General features: G+C 35.9%; 1 protein-coding gene across 1 annotated transcript in view; it reads right to left on the reverse strand.

The window, feature by feature from the left end:
* Smp_131640 (rna-binding protein musashi-related) overlaps positions 1–23,940 on the reverse strand; it is a gene marked incomplete at both ends in the record, with an annotated part of 58,640 nt that overhangs the window by 20,837 nt on the left and 13,863 nt on the right. Inside the window, one exon of the mRNA XM_018796435.1 lies at positions 21,522–21,604. Coding sequence (XP_018650648.1) covers positions 21,522–21,604 — 83 coding nt within the window. The remainder of the gene's footprint in view (positions 1–21,521; positions 21,605–23,940) is intronic.

The following is a 23,940-nucleotide window of genomic DNA, read 5'->3' on the forward strand; positions in this document are numbered from 1 at the left end:
CTCAATGTGTGTCCTATCCACTTCCAACGCTTCGTTCTGATTTCTTCCTCCTCTGGAATCTGGTTTGTTCTCTCCCACCGTAGTTTGTTGCTGATGTTGTCTGGCCAACGGATCCAAAGTATATTGCGTAGACAACTTTTAATAAACACCTGTACCTTCCGCCCCGTACAATAGAACTGTCTTGACATTTGTACTGGATATCCTGACTTTGGTGGTGGTTGACAGACAGTTGTTTTGAGTTTCAAATGTTCTTCAATTGTATATATGCTTCTCTTGCTTTGCCCATCCGCACCTTCACATCTGTATCAGATCGACCGTGTTCATCGATGATGCTGCCCAGATAATCCATGATATTGCATTATCATTTTTCATTATCTTTAGTACGTGATTTCCTCACTCATCACATGCCTGAACTCATTTGGATACTATTTCGAACTAGAATTCCTAACTGGATTTGATAGGAAATTCTCGGAGTTCTACTAAGACAAAACGGAGATCCAGTATTTCCAGCTTTCCATTAGTTATCTAACATAAACTGATTTGTGATCTTAATCAAATAGATCATAGCTATCATGCTTTCATTCTGAATGGTAACTTTAGTTCATAAATTAGATGATTAAATCCACAGATTTTATATCAATAACGTTCTATGATGTACATCGGAGGTGCAGCTGTGTTCCAATACATGAAAAAGAGTATGGTTCACGGACGACTTTTATTCGAACTAACTTCATAAATATCAGACTCTTCTACATTACACTGTTCATATAATTTATACTAGATGAAGGACGTTTGTCATGTCATCACGCACTTTACGATGTCCTTTCTATACTTTGATGACAGACGTATTTTCATAGATTTAAATCATACAAAATACCTAATAACAATAACCCTCTCACTACAAGGCTCTTGATAAGTAATAACATTTTTGAATTTTCGACAAGATATAAAAGACTATCACTAAGACTTTACTGATTTCACCCTATTTTTCTTCGATAATATAAAAAATAAAATGGATGGTGCCTAATAGTGAAATCCAGGGCGCTCGTTTCGTCTTATTTGGGATTCGTCAGCCGGATGTACTTGTATCTCGTAGTTGATGTTTACTCTAGGCGCGTCCTGAATCTCACTGCGAGCCATCACCAATCTTTGCTTATAACATTGATGACTTAAAGCAATATCGAGGTAATCCGTACAGGACGCACATATGTCAATAAGAAATTGATCAATTGCAGTCGTGAACATCAATGGGAAGATTCAAACAAACAATACCAAATGAACTTATAATATAACATGGTTTATAATACTCTATTATAAAGTGTAGTAATTATATAATTTATGTGTTGTGTATTTCTTCAGTTACATAACTAGATTTCAAGATCATAAACATTGGGATATCATGAATTGGTGAATAAAAAAATTGATTGAATACAAACCATCACAGTTACTTTTTCAGCAAATCTAAAAAAAACCTATGAATGCTACTTCGTAATTAACAACAAAACTTCCATCTCGTTTATAATCATTTGACCAAATGATACCAGTTTGTGTATAAAGTTAACTTTATATCAAGTAGCATTTATTACTAACGTGTACTAATCATGTTTCTAATAGGATTGATTTTAGTGACTGAAGTTAGTGTGCAATTTTGAATAGACCTACACAATGATACCTTTGAGGCAACAGTTCCTCACAAAATCACATTCATAGAGTGGGTAAATTAAGCTTTGAAAACACGGAATCCATTGCAGAAAGAGCCAGTACGCTATAGTGTTAAAGTTTTTATCAACCAAATTTGCTGGAACACCGTACTACACCACTGTTCATAAACACGTACAATATACAACATTGCTACAATAACAAAATGATTGCATCTTAGATAATATGTATACACAATGTCATTGTACAGTAAGCAAGATACCTAAAACATTTTACTTTTAAATTCACATAGCATTGTTCATTTCAATCTTCCCATTGATGTTTAGGACTGCGACTGGTCAGTCTCGTATCGGCTTATGTGCATACTGTGCCTATTGCCTCGATATAGCCTTAATTCACAAGCAAAGATGGATAGTGTCTATCAGTGGAATACAGGACGCCCGTTTCGTCCTATTTAGAACTCGTCAGCTGGATGTACCTGCATCTCAAAGTTGATGTTCATTCTAGGACTCGAACTCAGTACCTTTCGCTTCAAACGCCATCGCGTTATTCACTCGGTCACTGAGTCCTGATAGCCACTTGCTTGTGCGATGGGTTGAAATTTAAATTCATTTAGTATTGTTTGTTTGAATCTTCCATTGCTCTCTTTGCTCAATTTCTACTTAAAAGAGGAAATTGACTTTATCCACTTGAATAATCACATTACTTGTAAAATTTGTGAGGTTTGTGTCATAATCAGTTATAGTTGAATAGTTTTCAATCCATTGAACTTAATCAACTATACTACTGAATTCTGTGAGTAGTACATTACAATTTCTGCATATATATATTCAACATTTTTCACTGATGAAATACGTCACAATGGGTGTATACTAAATAGTGACATTTATTAAAAAGGAAATGTTTCATGAAATATACTACTGTTAGTTACTATTAGTTATCCAGGACAGAATGGGTTAGAGAATGCTGGTCGGCGACCTATGCTCCATTAGGAGGTAACAGGCGTAGGTAAGTAAGTAAGTAGGTTTCGTTTTTATTACGTGTTACATATACGTCTCAAAACAAAGTGTGACAATCTAATAACAACTAATGAAGCCAACTACTTTATACAACTAGCTATGAGTATATATAGAAATTATAGGATAATTTATAGTTTTGCAAAACACTAACACGGCAAGATAAATATTGACAAGACAAGCACTTGTATATAACATTAATAGACTACTAATATAAAGATTATTATTATCAGAAGGGTTTTTTGTGGAGATTTAGTATTCTCATAGTTGAAAGTGTGAGTCAATTGAAGCTAGACCACCAGGAAAAACCTCGAAGCACTGGATGGCCATTTCGTCCCATCATGGGACTCCTCAGCAGTGGAGTTCAAACCATGTCTGTTGTGAGATAGGAACTCACTAAAGATAATTGGTGAACGATTGCTCAAACTTCGTGGATTGGTCGGAGTTAGACATTAACACTGTTGGATGCCGGCCATCTCAGTGGTCTATCGTTTAAGTGCTCCAGCGCGAGACTTGTAAGTTCTGCTTTAGAATCTCGCGATGCGTGATCGTTTATGCGCACTGCTGAGGAGTCCCACAATAGGACGAAACGCCCGTTCAGTGCTTCCAGGTTTTCCATGGTAGTCTAGCTTCAATCGACTCATGATTTCAACTATGAAAATACTGAAATCTCCACAAAACCTCCTCTGATTTATCATTGAGACTATAATTTATGAATGACTTTTGTGTGACTCCCTAGTTACTTTGAGAATATCCACCTACTTACTAGAGCTAAATAATGATTATAACCCTATACAATGAACAAAGTTGATGATTTGCAATTGATGGTTAAGATGAGGGATTCGATTTAAGGCTTTCATTACGAACTTACATCATCTATGTTACCAAGACATTATTTTACTAAACGGATGAATGAATTTCGCACTAAAATCCAAGACCTTGTTATCTTAAAGCTGATTGGTTCATTCATAGAATTATATAATCTCACTTCAAGTATATACTGATTACCCTCTTTATAAAAAGCTTTCCACCTAGGATTTCTTCAATAACCATTCATCTTATATCTGTATGTATATATATGAAAGACACTAGGATTGATTTCTTTACTGATTATCAACACTTAAGAAATTGAATATTCCAGGTTATCCATAGTAACCAATTTATTGTTTATAGAATTTATTAAACTATCAAAATTCAATTGAAAAATCAATCGATAATAAGAAGATAATAAGAAAGAAAAAAAAGAAAAAAAGTGCAAATTTTTATGTTTAGAAAAAAAGAAAAAGAAAAAAGAAAAGAAAAAGAAAAGAAAAAAGAAAAAATTGTTCTTCTTATTATAATGAAATAGACAACTTTATTATTTCCCTATTGAAATTATGATTTCCTGTTATACTATAAAATTGATTTAATGAATAACTTAATATGTATTAATCAAGAGTTTAAGTTGTCTTATGATGTATACTACTGAGTTGGATAGATAATATAAGTAGTATGTATCATCAATTGAAAGTGAAATGCCTGGCAGTGGAAGGTTAAGAAAATTGGAGAAAAGAAAGAAAAGAGAACATTGAATGATTGGTATAGAAATGAAGGAACAATGAAATCTAAGGTGATTAATTGACATTTTTTGCAAATGAAGTATTTACTGTATGGTTCTTAGATTTCACTGAGAGATTCTGTCTTCACTTGTGTTCTCGTTTATTAAATCCTTAATAAGCGATATCAAACATCAAAGTTTATTTGAACTCGGAAAGTAATTTGTTTGTAATTTTAATAGTTGAGATCATTAGTCAATTGAAGCTAGACCACCATGGAAACTTGGAAGCAATATATGGCCGTTTTATTTTAGTGTTGGACCTCTCAGCAGTGCGTATCCACGATCTCGCCTCGTGACATTCGAACACAGGACCTATGGGTCTCGCGCGCGAACGCTTAACCTCTAGACCACTGACACGGCATCCAACGGTGTTAATGTCTAACTTTAAATAATCCAAGAAATTGAGCGACACATCCACCATTGTCTTTAGTGAATTACTATCTCATAACGTACCCAGATAAACTCCACCGGCCATCCAATGCTTCCAGGTTTTCCATGATGACTCGTGATCTCAACTATTAAAATTACTATAATATCCACTAAAACCCCATCTGATATTGATTTTTATTTATTAATTAAAAGATATTTACAATACAGTTCCATTCAGGGTAATGTGTTAGAGATGAATAAATTTTTCATATTGATTTGTCATGGTATCAATGATTTATTCTCATTAAAAGACAAAAACTTTTGTCTTTGCGTTATTTTACACGATTGTTTACGTGTAAATAGATCTAAGTGTCTTATTAAGTTTGAATGTGATAATGTCAATTTCGGTGAGACTATAGTTGATGGACGATATTTGAGCGACACTGAAAAGACCTTTAGGATGTCCACCTACATACTACGTCTAAATGAGGGTTATAAACCAGTATGAGGAATTAGGAATTATATGTACAGTTGATAGTTAGCGTGCCCTCAAATGCCCTGGTACGGCCGAGAGTGGGGAGAGTCCGCTCTCCCTCTCGAAATGCGCGTATATAGCCTCTGCTAGGGAAGTCCTACCCACTGCCTTCTCGTGTCATTACTGTTGTTTACGAAATTGAGAGGACGAAAAGTGAATGTCCGGTGCTTTGACCAGGTAGGTGGACACGGAAAGTCCACCTATGGGAGTTGGAAAACCCTGATTCTAAATCAATGGTGCACATGGGCTCCAGTATCCTGAGAGAACAAACGGTGTATGAATCAATCATTGGTCACCGGCTACCATGAGACTGCATCTCCTCACGATGCTCCACTGACTTGTGGATCAGATCTTTAGGTCAAAAGCTCCGAGGTGTAGCCCCCTAAGAAAACCACCTGGTTCAGTTTGGGCACCTGGGCAGTATCTCAGCCCTCACACAAATCGAATGAGATTTGTGCGGTGCATATTTATCTGGTGCTTCCCTGTACCAATATTTTTGTGTATAAATAAATAAATAAAATGATAGTTAGCGTTAAGAATTAGATTTAAGGTTTCCATCACAAACTGACATAAGCTATAATGGTAAAACTCTATTGAGCCAAATGAGTGAAATAATTTCGCGCCAAAATTCAAGACCTGTTATCGTAAATCTGATTGGTTTTTCTATAAATTATAGTCTCACTTCAATTTCTGTCAAATGAGTATATTGTGATATGTTATTTACTTGCGCCGTTTACTCCTCGTGGAGGAGCATAGGAGGCACACCAGCATTCTACATCCAACCCTGTCCTAGGTAATCTTTTCCAGTTCTTTCCAACTAATATTCATCTTTTTCATATATGCTTCTATTTCCCAGTGTAATGTGTTCTTTGGCCTTCCTCTTTTCCGCTTCTCTTCCGGATTCCAAGTTAGGACTTGCCTCGTGATGCAGTTTGGTGATTTCCTCAATGTATGCCCTATCCACTTCCAACGTCTTTTCCTAATTTCCGCTTCAACTGGAACTTGGTTTGTCCTCCCCCATACAAGGCTGTTGCTGATGATATCTACATTATCTAAATTTCCTATTATATTAAATTAATTATATTTGTGGAATGGTAGTCTGCTTATTTTAATAATGTGACTTAGTGAATAAGACATTCGAGCTTCATTCAGACTACTATGTTTTATCATACTACACTGCTATATGAATACATACAAAATTTATCCAGCTCATAGTCAATTATGTCAACCTGTATCCCATGGATGATGTAATTGGATACACTTATTTCCCTTCAATGCAATGACTTTATTTCTTTAAATATGTGTGAACTTGGAAGGTAATAAAACACAATTATGTAATTATTATCAGAAAGGGGGTTTTATTAAGTTAAATCAATTAAAGTTAGACCACCATGGAAGACCTGGAATCACTGGATATATTTGAAATAACTAATCTTAGACAATTGATTAAAATTTTTATCGAAAAAAACCGCCTTGTTTCCGCTGTTTTGAAGTAGTGACCAACTATCCATGTTACTGTAACAAATCATGATACTTGTTGTACCGACTTATTTTATTATTTCCTTTTGTCAATATCCTAAACGACATACATTTTATGTAAATCAGTGACCAGTGGAGTTCAACCAAGTCTGTTATAGAGATATCAACTCACTGAAGACAGTTGTTGAACGATCGCTCAAACATCGTGGACTGGTTAAAGTTAGACATTAACACCGTTGGATGCCAGCTCAGTGGTCTATCAGTTAAAGGCTCTGGCTCGAGACTGGCAGATCCTGGGTTCGAACCTCGCTCGCGACACGGGATCGTGGATGCGCAATGCTGAGGAGTCCCATAGGAGGACGAAACGGCCGTCCAGTGTTTCCAGGTTTCCCATGGTGGTCTAGCTTCAACTGACTCATGATCTCAACTATTGAAATGACTATAATATCCACAAAACCTCTTCTGATACTAAATATTTAATTGTCAGAATGGGAATTTGTGGAAATTTTAGTAAATTTAATAGTTGAATTCATAAGTCGGTCTAAGATAGACTGCCGTTGAAAACCTGGAAGCACTGAACAGCTGTTTACTTCCTCGTATAGGACTTCCCAACAGTGCGTATCCATGATCCCTCACGCTAGACTCGAACACTTAACCTGTAGACCATTGAACCAACACCCAACAATATTAATGTTTAACTTCAATCTATCCACGATTTTTCGCAGCCCTTCACTCATTGTCTGAAGTGGATAACTGTTTCACACCCGAAACCGATCGGAATTCACTGGTTACAGTTTTCAATGGTGATTTAGCTTAGATCGACTCATGAATTCAGCCATCAAAATATTTAATTCACCTAATAAAAGCAAATGAGAAATTTTGTAACATTCACCTCACATTCAATATCGCTTCTAACTATAATAAAATTACTCACTATATATACCAGATAAACTAAACTGTTTTAACGTGTACCCGTGGCGAGTCCACCTAGAGGAGTTGGAAAACCCTGATTCCAAACCAATCGTGCCCATGGGCTCCAGTATCCTGAGAGAACAAACGGTGTATGAATCAATCATTGGTCACCGGCTACCATGAGACTGCATCTCCTCACGATACTCCACTGACTTGTGGATCAGATCTTTAGGTCAAAAGCTCCGAGGTGTAGCCCCCTAAGAAAACCACCTGGTTCAGTTTGGGCACCTGGGCAGTATCTCAGCCCTCACACAAATCGAATGAGATTTGTGCGGTGCATATTTATCTGGTGCTTCCTTGTACCAATATTTATGTGTTTAAATAAATAAAATAAATATACCCGCCTGTCAGAGAGCATCGAATTGTCGATCGGACCAGTGACAAACGAAACCGATACGAGAGATATGGATATGAATAGTTTAGCTAGTTAATAATTATATATATACGTATCATATTGGTCCATAAATGGATCCCAAAAGTTACCATCCGTAATTCTCTTTGGGATATAACACTTACCAAAGTGTAATGTAACTGTTTATCGCTTATTACATTAATATATCATAATTGTAACACATTTAATTGTTCTAACTAAAAGTACATTCATAGTGGGAAGTTTAATTATGTAATGTAGCTATAAACTACTTATAATACGTTTCTAATTAGTAATATATCACTTATTATATAATTTATGTTCATTAATACCTACTAATAGTCAACGGGTTAGCAACAATTTTTTTGTATTTTTACAATTAGTTCATATAGGATAGAGAATGGTCATGTCAAGATTAAATGTCAACACCATGTAGGAACTAATCATACTCAATCTATAAATCTTGTATATTGAATATGAATAGATTAGATTAATCTGTTATATAGTTACTACTATTAGAACAGAAAAGGTATGGTGTTACAATGATTACCTTTGGTGAATTAGTTTAACTAAGGTATTATACTTTCATAGGAAGTATTTCGTTCAAAATTTACTTAGTATTGTTTGTTTGAATCTTCCCATTGATGTTTAGGACTGCGACTGGTCAGTCTCTAATTGGCATATGTACAAACTGTGTGTATTGCCTCGATATAGCCTTAATTCACAAGCAATACAAGCAAAGATGGATAGTGGCTAGCAGTGGAATCCAGGACGCACGCCAATTAATCCTATTTGCGACTCGTCAGCTGGATGTGCCTGCATCTCAGAGTTGATGTTTACACTGGGACTCGAACCCAGTACCTTTCGCTTCAAACGCCATAGCGAAGTGAATTTAAACCTCACCCCATTGTACGATCAAGTGGTTATCAAGACTCAGTAGCTGAGTAGATAACACGATGGTGTTTGAAGTGAATAGTACTAAGTTCGTGTCCCAGAGTGAACATCAACTCTGAAATGCAGGTACATCCACCTGACAATTCTCAAATAGGAAGAAACACACGTCCTTTATCCTACTGCTAATCACTATCCATCTTTGCTTATAATACCTTCACTATTATTATCTATACTTCCTTCCTTACTCCTGTTCATCCTCGCAGAAGAGCATAGACTGTTATTATTTATGAACTAATCTTATTACAATGATGACAATTAAATCATTTTAGCCATTGAAAAGATGTTCAATGAATAATAGAAAAGAAAAAAAGGAGTTGAATTAGTTTCAAATGTTAATCAAATTAGATTTAATTCAATTTTCCCCTATTCAATCAAATTGATTATTCTAATTGAAATTGAATCAAATTCAAGTTTTTGTTCTTTGCTAACTGTATCTATTAACATTGAAGTGATTTAATTGTTCAGTCAAGTAGAATCATTCATTGAAAATTGATTATCAAGAGAAAGTCAAATTTTCATAGTTGAAATCATGAGTCAATTGAAGATAGACTACTATGGAAAACCTGGAACACTGGACGGCTGTTTCGTCTTATTGTGGGACTCCTCAGCAGTGCGCATCCACGACCTTCCTCGTGAGATACTAACCCAGGACCTGCCAGTCTCGAGCCTGAACACTTAACCGATAGACCACAGAGCCAGCATCCAATGGTGTTTATGTCTAACTACAATCAATTCACGAAGTTTGAGCAACGGTTCACCAATTGTTAAATGTTGTCAACCAATTTTAAAAATGAGAATCTTTAATACGAACATCAAGACAGTTGGTACTAATGTATAGAGCTGAAAGTTGGAGAACTACTGTTGTGAACAACAACATGAGTAGGTATAATCGAATGTATTTGAGCACAACACTACAGACTATCTCACTAAAATCTGACAATCATACAGTAAACACTTAATTTGCAAACTATCAATCAATTGTCTCAATCTTGACCATTCCTTCTGTAAATAACAGTCCATCTTCTCTGATTTCATTGTTCATGCATTTGTATACCGATTGCGTTTCCTTCCTGTTCTTTCCTTATCGATGTACTGAAATACATTCAATGCCCGACCATCATTATATATTACTTATGTGGATATAAGTAACCCACACCACACTACTACAACCATCATCAAAATAGTATAATTATTTACAAACAATTGTCTCTGTATGATACTCAATGTCCATTGGCCGGATACTGTCAGCTATAGTTTGCTGTGGAAGTGAACAAACCAGCTTTATGCTGAAGAGAAATTAAGAAAAAACGTTGGAAATGAATAGGACATACATTGATGAAATCACCAAACTACTTCAATTGGCAAGCCGTAACTTGGAACCCTGGAGGGAAGCGGTAAACAGGGAAGGCTAAAGAACACACTGCACCGGTATTTGCAAAAAGGCATCGAAAGCATGAATAGTGACCGGAAACAACTGGAAAAGATTGCTGTGTACAAAGTACAATGGAGACTGCTCATAAGCGGTATATGCTCCTCTACAACGGGTAACAGATGTAAGTAAGCTATTTGGTGAAACAAAAATAATAATTTTTTTATAAAGTTAAGATCATGAGTCAATTGAAGCTAGAATACCATGGAAAACCTGGAAGCAATGCGCACCCATGATTCCTCCTTGCGGGATTCGAACACAGGACCTACCAATCTCGCACCAGAGCACTTAACCGATAGACCACTGAGCCAGCTGGCATCCGACGGTATTAATGTCTAACGTCAACCAATCCACGAAATTGCGCGACCAACTTCCATTGTACTAAGATAGATACCTGTCTCTACCTGACATTGATTAGCTCCACTGGCCACGACTTCTCACTAGAACTCCAGGAATTACCTCATGAAGCCAGTCACTATTAGGCATATATTTACTAAAATCTTCACAAAACCCCCTTGTGATAAAAATAATAATGCCTTAGACACAATTTATATCATTAGGAAATCTATGGTAGACAATTCATTTTGTTTTACTATATATGGAAATATACATTTATGTTCCAACGTTTCCTTGGTCATAAATTTAAACTGAAATGTGTGAAATTATTGATGCGCGCAGACACATACATACACAAAAACAACCCCTTTTTGTTTTATGATCCTACTTCCCATGCAATAAAGTTACCATTAACTGAATATATGAAATCAGTAAGCAAAGAAAAGAAGGGAAAGTGTTTTGCCTAATTAGTTGAAAAAGGAATGATAAGCCTGTTAGATAGATTAACCTACTTAGTTATGATTAGTAATGAAGTTGATAAGCTTCATACTGGTAAGAGAACAGGTTGTTCATGTCTAACTTCAACCAATCCACGAAGTTTGAGAAACCGTTCATCAATTATCTTCAGTGAGTTGTTATCTCACAACAGACGTGGTTGAACTCCACCGGTCACTGTTTCCCACTAGAACTCCAGGACATGTATCTTGAAGTCAGTCTCGCGAATGTGGGATCGTGGATGCGCACTTCTGAGGAGTCCCATAATAGGACGAAACGGCTGCCCAGTGCTTCTAGGTTTTCCATGGTGATCTAGCTTCAATTGACGCATGATTTCAACAATGAAAAATAATGAATATCTCCACAAAACCTCTTCTGATTAGAACAGGTTATATCATCAGGGTGTAATGAAGAGGATACAAATGGGGACAATCGAATGTATTTGAATATAAAATTACAGATTATCTTAGTAAGATCTGAGAAGTATATATTGGATACTTCATTTGAAAAGTATCAACTTGACTGTTTCTTCTGGGAAATGTCAAGCAATTGCCTCAGACTTCATTATTATTTCGTTTCCACACCAATCATTTGTTCTACTTTTCTTTTCATCGATCTTCCTAACCTTTTGCCTCTAGGTATTTCACTATCTATTGATGATACGTACTATTTATATCTATCGATATCATTGAGTCTATGGGGCGTCTTTTTCTAATATGGTACTGCTCACAAGTGCGTCTATGACTCCGCACACAGAAATCGAACACAGAACCTTCGATTTCGTGTGTTAACACCTAACCACCAAACTAGCGAGTCGAATGCCGGTATGGTACAAGTTTAACTTCAACCAATCCGCAACATTGTACCATCTTTTTCCATTGTTTTCGGTGGATATCTTTCTAATACTTAACATTGTTGAACTCTACTGGTAGCAGCTTTTTGCTAGAACTCTGGAACCTTCCTCTCAAAACCAATACTACTAGTGAGGATATAATAATTATCAATATGGAGATTTGTTAAGCCTAATAATTAAACAGTTGATCACGAACATCTTCAGCTATGTAACCGACGTTTTTTTCATCGTATTCACTTCTCTTTCATTCATTTAGTGTTAAGAACTACCTGGAAGTTATTTATGTTTATATTTCAATTTCATTATATGTATTGTGATATATAGATTGTATCAGTGAACAAATCGGTTACAAGTGTCAGATGCTGAGAAAGTAAACTAAAATGGGAATTCACTTGGCATTATTTGTTTGAATCTTCCCATTGATGTTTAGGACTGTAATTGATCAATTGATCAATTGAATTAAAAGTGAATTAAAACTTCACCCCATTGCACAAGCCAGTGGTAATCAAGACTCAGTAGATGAGTGGATAACGCGATGGCGTTTGAAGCGAATTGTACTGGGTTCGAGTGCCAGAGTGAACATCAACTCTGAGATGCGTTAACATTCATTTGACGATGTTCAAATAGGACAAAACGCGCGTCCTGGATTCCACTATCCAACTTTGTTTGAAATGAAAATTGTTCAATTCAATGTATGTGCATTTGAATCACATAAACAAAATAGTATATAGTGAAAAGCTGTGTGTTGAATGAATTGTGCCATCTTTGTTTACCCTGAACGGTTACAAAAAACACGCAAAACAGTATAGAATATTAAATCCCCTAATGAATTCGATGAGTCTATAGTTTATGGACAATATTTGAGCGACACCTTAGACACCTTGAGAGTGTCCACCTTATAACTATGACCAAATGAAGGTTGTAAACCATTGTAAGAGAATTGGAATTATGATTTACAGTTGATGGTTAAGGTTAGAAATTAAATTTAGAGTTTTCATCATTGAACTGACATCAACTATAAGGTCAAAACTCCGAGAACTATCATCGTAAATCTGATTGGTCCGTCTATAAATTATACTCTCTCTTCGAATTCTATAGTCTTCGAAATTAAAACTCTTTTATGTAACCAAATAAAACGTAAGAAAAACCAATGAATGGAGAATCCCAAGTATACAATAAAAGAAACCCCACAGTTATATCTATAATTAATAAATAGACATTTGTTTTTGACGACTGTATCTGTTTTCATCACATTGTTATCTTACGTTTTTTTTTTATTTTAACAGTTGAGTTCATGAATCAATTGAAGCTAGACTACCATGGAAAACCTGAAAGCACTGGACGGCTGCTTCGTCCTATTGTGGGACTCCTCAGCAGTGCGCACCGCGAGATTCGAACCCAGGAGCTACCAGTGTCGCGTGCGAACGCCCAACCTCTAGAATCGTAGATGCGCACTGCTGACGAGTACCATAATAGGATGAAACAGCCGTTCAGTTCTTCCAGGTTTTCCATGGTGATCTAACTTCAATTGATTCATCATCTCAACTGTTAAAATATATGTAATATCCACAAAACCACTTCTGATATGTTTTTTAATTGTTCATTTTATGTCTACTTCTAACTTATACTATCAAACCTGAGATATCCAAGAATTAAAAAGGGATTTGTCGAGATTTCAGTATTTTCATAATTGAAATCATTAGTCAATTAAAGCCAGATTACCATGGAAAAGCTGGAAGCACTGGACGGCCTTTTCGTCTTATTGTGGGACTACTCAACAGTGCACATTCGCGATCTCGCCTCGCGAGCGAGATTCGAACCTAGGACCTACCAGTCTCGCGCCAAAGCACTTAACCGACAGACCACTGAGATGGTCGGCATCCAACGGTATTCATGTCTAACTTCAATCAATCCAACAATAGTAATACATTGTATTTACAGTAGATATGACAAATTTAATAGCCACATTGTTTTATTATAGTAACAAATAATATAAGACTCATAATGAATGAAACAGTCATATTCAAATACAAATAGGCCATATATATAGGAAACTGAATAAAATAAATAACCAAATTTTTATGACTATTCCTTATCGTTTTCTCTTTTGTTTCTTGTATCCCTTCTTATTCTGTTATTGTATTATTATATCCTACATAGATATTATCAGTTTTTTTTGTTTATCTCTTTAACATTTGACTACAAATCTGTTTTGTTTTGTTTTTTAATGTTAACTGGATACTCTGAGACAGAGTGTTATAGTTAAATTCCTTTTCTTGCTTTTATTAGTTGCCGTGGTGTTATTTTGTGTACCCAACACCCCCCCTCCACCCCCCACCCCTACCCCATACTTGTACTCTATTCATATTTGGATTTATGTCAGTATCTATGTACTTGCATATATATATATATATATATAGAGAGAGAGAGAGAGAGAGAGAGAATAGATTTCTTAAGTCTATAATACCAAGTATTTCGATGGGATTAAAACAGGAAATTATTCTTTTTGTCATTGAAGTTTTCTCATCTAACTCAATATACACACCTATTTTTAGGTCTTTGGTTTATTCATAATACCGTAAGTACCACTAGTACTAGCAGTACTACTACTAATACTAAAGCTACTACAACTATCACTCCATGTAAAAGATATAAATAGAAACCGGAAATCTATACAACAATTGTTGGGTAACATGAAAAAAATAATAATAATTTGTACCTCAAAATTTTTGTACTTTAAATTGATTGATTAATTGATTTAAAAATAAAGAGATTGATCAATTGTAGACCTTAACGTCAATAGGAAGATTCAACCAAATAATACCAAGTGAAAAGGATTGGTTTATATTGGCACTATGACCAGTTTGTACTAAATGGGCCAAAAATTGAGCTGTTTACTTTCTTCATTAGACCTTTGTTTAGTCACGCTGGAAGGTGTTCACGAGCACGAAAATGTAAATTCTTAGAACTTCGACAAATATAACTTGCTCCACAGGAGCGATGGAACTGATAAATATAAAATGAGGTGGTCATTCTAGATAATTCATCTTCAAGTCTTGGTGTCACCATTGGACGCGTAGAAAACACTAAACGTAGTTCACCGGAGTTGAAGGATTTTTGGATTGATCTGCGTAATCTCTGAGTAAGTATTTCGCTAGCTGCATCCCCTCTGAATCGTAGGCATATGAACAAGGACTTCTTCTTGACCGTTTGAATTTCGCCTATTTTCGGTGAACTACGTTTAGTGTTTTCTACGCGTCCAATGGTGACACCAAGACTTGAAGATGAATTATCTAGAATGACCACCTCATTTTATATTTATCAGTTCGATTGCTCCTGTGGAGCAATTTATATCGGTTGAAGTTCTAGGGATTTATATTTTCGTGCTCGTGAACACCTTCCAGTGTGGCTAAGCAAAAGTCTAATGAAGAAAATACCAAGTGAATTTAAAATAAATTGTTTAATCTCTATTACATCTATTTATAAGTAAAAGAAAGTTAGACCTGTTCAAATCACACATTCTTGCATTATTCCTTTATACTGTTCAACCTTGGATTAATTTGAATTTGATTACTTATTCTTTGAAGAAGTGACTTAGACTAAGTGAAGAAACGTCAGAAAATCCCATTTCTCTGCTTATTGAGTTACCTACAAATAGATTATTTTATTTTATTGATGACAATCTACTCAACGTTGAATTTATCTGAAATCATCAAGCCAAATCTTGGTACTTTTGTCTTTCAGTATTACCATTGATAAAATTCATTCGTGGATGCGCACTGCTGAGGAGTGCCATAATAGAACGAAACGGTCGTCTAACACAGTCCTTCCAGGTTTTCGATGATAGTCTAGCTTCAATTGGTTCATGATTTCAACGATGAAAGTACTGAAATCTCCACAAAAATCCCTTTTAAATGATAAAATTGTTAAAAAGAATGTGAGAATTCAGTTTATCGATTTTTATTTGGATAAACGAATAATATTGATTGATCATTGATGTCATGTGATTTTTTTTTTAATTTTTAACATTGAAAGAAGGATATTCGATAAGTCTAAATATGGTAGCGGGATCGTGGATGCTTACTGATGAATAGTTTTATACTAGGACGAAATGGCTGTCCAATGATTCCAGATTTTTCATGGTAGTCTAACTTTAAATGAATAATGAATTCAACTATTCAATTAAAAAGTTATGACCAAACCGTTATGCATGTTTACAATGACTGACCAAAAGACAACCCCTGGCACTTGAATTAGAAAATATAATGCCCTATAAATTCCTGTCTTTCGTTCTTGAAAGACAAGTATCAACTAGCATAATACCTGAATTAAGGAAATTATCCTACCAACTGCCAATAAACACTTGATATTGATTGCACCAACGTTTTATCCCATGTCTAGCAGATGGTATACTATCAAACAAGAAAGTCTACTTTAAATGAAATGAGATAAGATTAATGTAAAAACATAAATGAATGAATATAGTTTACTGATAAATTGTAGCTACAGATGTCGTTCATGATTTCATATGATCAATTTAAATGGGAATAGAGTAAACTATAAAGTATATGATGTAATCAATTATAAGGAATATTGATGAATTATCAGAAGGGGGTTTTGTGGAGATTTTAATAATTTTATATAGTTGAAATCATGAACCAATTGAAGCTAGATCACTATGGAAAACTTGGAAGTACTGGACGGCCGTTTCTTCCTATTGTGGGACTCCTCAGCAGTGCGTATCCCCGATCCCACCTCTCGAGATTCGTACCCAGGACCTATCAGTCTCGTCCAGTGCTTCATGTATTTTCATGGTGGTCTAGCTTCAATTGACTGATGGGTTCAACTATTTCCAACTTTATACATGATCACAAAAAAGAGATTGTTGAATAGGAAATGAGATTGAGAAGAATAAAAGTAGATTTATGTAGTTCTGTTGTAAATATGTGACGTTGATTGACAATAATCATTCACCTATTCATCATTGAGTAGATCATATTGACCGAAAATAAGTACAATTTGTCAATTCGTTGTTTCTGTATTGTAGTTATGTGACATATCTGCTAGATTGACCATGAATAAGTATAGTTTTGTTATTAGTCTGAACTGTTCCACGTGTATATGTAAGTCCGCTTATTTCATATAGAATCAGTATTGTCATCATATGGTTGTGGAGATTATTGAGTTTTTGATTCAGATGATAGAAGCACCATCCTAATATGAGACTCCTCAGCAGTGGACATCCACGATCTCGCACGCGGTGTTTGAACCCAAGATCTAAGGTCTTGTTCGCGAAACGCTTAACTTCTAGACCACTGAGCCGAAAACCAGCGGTGTTAATGTCTTAATTCAACCAATCCACAATATTGTACGACTATATTCCACTGTCTTCTGTGGAAAGCTGCTTCACACTAGACACGGATTAGCTTCATCAGTCAAGGCTTCTCACTAGAACCCCGATAATTACCTCTTTAAGCAAGTCACTAGTGGATACTTGATAAAAACCATCCACTGCCTCTAAGTTTTCAGTGGTGCTCTAAAATTAATCGATTCATGATCTCAACCAAGAATGAGTGCTATTATAGATTTATAAAACAACAACTTTGTCCTGTATTGTCATAAAGATCTTGACAAATAAACTCTATACTATTGTACCTATTGAGTAATGAAGATCTTTCCTGTTCCGCATTAGTCTTACACTTTTTCATTTAATATTCAACAGTTCTCATCCCAACCCTCATTTACTTACGCCTGTTACTCCCAATGGAGCATAGGCCGCTGACCACCATTCTCCAACCCACTCTGTCCTGGGCCCTCTTTTCTAGTTCTATCCAGTTTTTGTTCATTCTTCTCATGTCTGTCACTATTTCTTGGCGTAATATGTTCTTTGGTATTCCTCTTCTCCTTTGACCTTCAAGATTCCATGTGAGGGTTTGTCTTGTGACACAGTTGGGTGGTTTCCTCAAAGTGTACCCTCATTTAGTTACATAATATTTCTCACTGATTACTTTACATGATCAATGATTCACTATCTTACACTCAAACTATGATAAACTCACTAATCATTAGTGAGTAAACTATGATTACTAAACCTTATTTCACCCATTTCGAATGAGATTTCATTATTGTTTGACAAAGCCTCTAATGACAGTTATAACTGAATATGTTCAATTTGTCATTTGAATATATAATATGACATAAGAATTCAAGTTATGAAATGATAGAATGATAAAGATTGATTGTCATATTTTCTGTCTATTATATAATTATCAATGGATAGAATACATTCTAAACATAACTATAAGTCTACTTAAATATGTAATGAGTAGTACTATTCAAACGACATTTTGAAAAAAAAAAAGTCAAATATTTCAATCAAACTACTTGAAATATTATTGAACTATTTGAGTATGAAATAATCTTGTTATAGTTTATGTAACCGTTTAGTAAAAAGAAATTTTAAGCGACCTGTGGAGTTCAACCAGGTCTGTTGTGAGATATCAACTCACTGAAGACAATTAGTGAACGGTTGCTCAAACTTTGTGGATATTAACACAGTTGGATGCCGAATCAGTGATCTGGAGGTTAAGCGCTCGCGCATGAGACTGATAGGTCCTGTGTTCGAATCTCGCCCGCGAGGCTGGATCGTGGATGCGCACTACTGGGAGTTGGAAAATCCTGACTCCAAACCAATGATGAACACGAACTCTATTATCCTGAAGGAACGAATGGCCTATGAACCAATTGTCAGTCACGGACTAGCATGTGACTGGATCTCTTAACATCGCTCCACTTTTGGTAGATCAGACATTTAGGCCAAAGACTCAGGGTGCGGCCCCTTGAGGAAACTACCTGGTTTGGTCTGAGCATCTATGCAGTACCACAGCCCAAACAAAAATCTAGTGACTTGTGTTGCGCATATGTAATCGATGCCCCTTTGTATCAATATTTATGTGTTCAAGTAAATAAATAAATGATAAATTCATGACAAGTCGACAACATTTGGAAGTGTGATTGGTAGTAGTAATGCATAACTATTACCTCTTAGAGATTCTACCTCACCTGATGTCAGAAGCACGAAATTTAGAACGTTGATAGACCTATCTTAAATCATATTCAAGCATTATCTATGTTGTCGTGTGTACTTGTCATTGAAACATTTCTTTAATATAAGAACTTGAAATTCCTTCAGTTAATCTTGTTGAAATCGAATTATAGATCAGAAGGGGTTTTACGGAGATTTCAGTATTTTCATAGTTGAAATCATGAGTCAGTTGAAGCTAGACAACCATGGAAAACTGGAAGCACTGGACAGCCGTTTCATCCTAATATGGGACTTCTCAGCACTGTGCATCCACGATCCCTCACTCATGAGATTCGAACCCATGACCTAACAGTCTCGCGCCAGAGCACTTAACCGATAGACCACTGAGATGTCCGGCATCGAACGGTGTTAATGTCTAACTTCAACCGATCCACGATGGTTTTGAGCAACCGTTCACCAATCGTCTTCAGTGGATGCGCTTTGCTGAGAAGTCCCATAATAGTACGAAACGGCCGTCCAGTGCTTATAGGTTTACCATGGTGCTCTAGCTTCAACCGACTAATGATTTCAACTATGAAATCGAATTAGCTCAGAAAAACAACTTTGAGGTAAATATACTGAAATTAGTTAGTTTTACTGTTATCAAATTTATGCTATTTCAGGAAAAACTAAAGGGTATAGAAACTTTGGAACATCCTTAGAATCCCTAATAATGTATACAATTATATGATTATTCATAGTGTTTGTGCAAGAGATTCACATTCAATCTAATATAGGAGGTTTTTTTATGTATGAACTGGAGTTATTCAAATATACTATTAAAACACGAATGGTAATCTAACTGAATCTCAGCTGGAATTCTATTTCTATATGTTAACTGATTACGACTGCTGTGTTGCTTGATTAGTTTAATAAAAAATAAAATCCATATACATTATAGCATACAAAATAAGTTAAGTTTTAGTCTAAGTAATTGTAAAATAATCAATTAGACGGTGGTACAATTTCGTGGATTGTTTGAATGCCGACTCAGTGGTCTTGAGGATAAGTGTTCGTACGTAAAACCGAAGGTCCTGGGTTGCAATCCCGCGGGTAAGATCGTCGATGCGCACTGCTGAGAAATCCTATACTATGACTAAATGATCATCCAGTACTTCCAGGTTTTCCATGGTGGTCTAGCTTTAATCGACTCATGAATTGATTTTATGTTTTACCGAAATCTAATGTATGTATCCAGTGCTAAACATCAATGGGAAGATTCAAAACAAATAATACTAAGTGAATTTAAACTTCACCACATGGCACAACCAAGTGGTTGTCAGGAAAGAGTAACTAAGTGGATAATGCGATGACATTTGAAGTAAACGGTACTGGATTCGAGTCCCAGAGTGAACGTCAACTTTGAGATGCAGGCACGCTATCCATCTTTGCTTTTAATTAGTAGCGATTTGTAACATCATTGTTACTACCGTCGTTTGATACTTTTATACATATTTCATATATGGTTAGCGTATTTTGAATAATTTTTTCTGGTTAGCGTTTTTTTAGCGAGTTGGTTCTCTACGAGATGAGGTCACCAACCCCATGCCCAACCCTCCTCCTTTACCCGGGCTTGGGACTGACATTAGCCCCCGGAGGAGCTACAGGCGGAAGCAAGACTCTCCGATACAATACAACATGCACCAATCAAATTATACTTGGCGGAGAAACTTTGGAAGATGCAAAAACCTTTACATATCTGGGCAGCATCATTCATGAACACGGTGGATCAGATGCAGATGTGAGTGCGCGTATCGACAAAGCAAGAACAGCACATTTACAACTGAAAAACATCTGGAACTCAAAACAATTGTCAACCAACACCAAGGTTAGAATTTTCAATACAAATGTCAAGACAGTTCTACTGTATGGGGCGGAGACGTGGAGAACTACGAATGCCACTATCCAGAAGATACAAGTGTTTATTAACAGTTGTCTACGCAAGAAACTTCGGATCTGATGGCCAGACACTATCAGCAACAAGTTACTGTGGGAGATAACAAACCAGATTGGAGTGGAGGAAGAAATCAGGAAGAAGCGCTGGAAGTGTATAGGACACACATTGAGGGTAGCACCCAACTGTGTCACAAGACAAACCCTCACATGGAATCTTGAAGGTCAAAGGAGAAGAGGAATACCAAAGAACACATTAAATCGAGAAATAGTGACAGACATGAGAAGAATGAACAAAAACTGGATAGAACTAGAAAGGAATGCCCAGGACAGAGTGGGTTGGAGAATGGTGGTCGGCGGCCTATGATGCATTAGGAGTAACAGGCTTAAGTAAGTAAGTAACTATTTCATATAGATTGAAGTACATTGTTAATGAAAAGAATATATATTACAGTAACTATTTAAGTGAAACATACTTACCATTTTCCCATTTAATTCATGATAATGAATTGTGCAAACTTTTTCAGCTGCTTGTTCACTTTCAAATGTAACAAATCCAAAACCTAGAAATTACAATGAAATATAGTTGATATTTAGGTTACTGATAGCAGAAATCTAGTATGATTACATAATCATATTAATGGATTTCGTTATGGATAAATTTGAATTGATAAACTGTTATACCTAGAGCTTTGATTCTTGCTATGCCGTGTACAACTAGACTACTTGAACGATCGAACCCGCAACGTCGCAAGAGAGAAGACGGAAGACTAGTAAGTAGGAATGTTATTCCCCAAACAGTGTCAAACATAGTACAAAAGTCTCATATATTTATGGTTTTTTTTGGCTGAAAGTAAATCATCACTTCGGACAGCCAATAGGCACATAAGGGGTCCTTCTTATTCATCCAATAGGGAAGCTACACGTCGACATTCTGGAATGTTCCTCTGGGAATTATTGGATGGAATGTCTTCAGCTTTTTCTGGGCTACTTGAGGCTTCCTTGAGTTCGCCAACGAGCTATCCTTACACCTTCCCCCTTTGAAGTCTGTGACGTATGACTTTCTTTTTTGGATCTACTTGAAACATTGTTATCGTTATCTTTTTTCTGTTCAGCACCCTTATCGGCTGTGCGACTTCACTTTTACGTTTTTCAAATCGTTGTTTGTGGCCTTCTTTCGAGCTTTTTTGAGTTAAATCCACCAGAATGTGGAACGGTAGTCGTGTATCTACTGTCGCTGTTCTATGATCCTTTCTTATCTGATTAATATGTTTCATACACTTCCCGTCCCTTCTCCGGACTAAGTAAAGTACCTTCCCGATACGTCGTTCTATGACCCCTGATTCCCATTTCCGACCGCCTTGATATAACTCATCCACCACTTTTATGTCGAAAATGAATTGTTCAGGACTTAAACCTCGAAACTCTTATATAGTTTTAAGACGTAAGAACACCTTGAGTAACATTAATGAATGTTTCTAATATTCGAGATGTGACACAACATAAGCCTAAATACAAAAAAAACCCAATCATATTTCGTTGATTTATGTGGTTTGTAGAAGAGGTTAGACTAAAACATTAATGTCAAATGGTGGATATACCCAAATAAAAGCTCACTGTGTATCATTTAAAAGTTCTGTGATAATACTTTTGAATTCGGTTTTGGAAAACCAAGGGCTATCAGACCACAGAATAGAATCATTGAATTAGGAGTGAGTGACGATTCATTTTTTCCAGTTCGATATATCTTTGATCAAGTCTGGTCCATACTTTCTAACACTCGTGAAAAATAGTATGGTTAGTTCTAGCATTCAGAGACGTCAGTACTAAACTCTTCAGCGAATATTTGATCTAGTTTACGGATTTGAATTAACATCTATTTGTATATAACATAAATACATACAGATAATCTAATTAGTGACTGACCAGTTGCAGTCCTAAACATCAATCGGAAGATTCAAACAAACAACACTAAGTGAATTTAAACTTCACCCCATCGCACAAGCAAGTAGCTATCAGGACTCAGTGGTCGAGTGGATAACGCGATGGCGTTTGAAGCGAGGGTACTGGGTTCGAGTCCCAGAGTGAACATCAACTCTGAGATGCAGGTACATTCAGCTGACGAGTCTCAAATAGGACGAAATGCACGTCCTGTATTCCACTGCTAGCCACTATCCATCTTTGCTTACAGATAATCTAGTAGTTTTGCAATCCAGTAAACTTGAATAATAAAAATCCAACGGTTAATTCCCCGAAAGCTGGAATATATGATTTTAAAAATTCTACTAAATTGATTAGATATATCATTCAAATCACGAACTGATCTAAGTTAAACGACCATTGAAACGGTTATCCACTACTTCCAGATGTATAGTGGTTACCTAGCTTAGATCCATTTGTGATTTCAGTGAAATTTAACTATCGCCAAAACTTATGTACCTTTCTTTTTCGTGTTTTATTTCAATTCCTTTTAAATACAGCTAACCGTATTGGCTAGTTTAGCAAAGATACAAACTAATTCCTTTCAATCGATAGACTTAGAAAGAACATGGTGAAAGCATAAGGTTATTAAAAAGCAAAAAAAATGATGGAAACACTAGTATTATAAGAAATTAAGAGATAGACTACAAATTAGAGCAGTCAAACTGTGGTGTGTGCTACTGGTGTCCACAGATATAAGTAGTGTATAGCATCAATCAAACGTGAAATACCTGGAAGCAGAAGTTCACGAAGATCGAAGGAAGAGAATGAGAACAAAGAATGTTTGATGTGGAAATGAAGGAACAGTCAAGTTAGAGACAATTGATGGATATTTTGCAAATGAGGTATTTACTATGTAAGCAGAGATGGATAGTGGCTAGCAGTGGAATCCAGGACGCGCGTTTCGTCCTATTTGGAA

Source organism: Schistosoma mansoni, chromosome 2 (genome assembly GCF_000237925.1).
Source record: "Schistosoma mansoni strain Puerto Rico chromosome 2, complete genome".
Taxonomy (NCBI): Eukaryota; Metazoa; Platyhelminthes; class Trematoda; order Strigeidida; family Schistosomatidae; genus Schistosoma; species Schistosoma mansoni.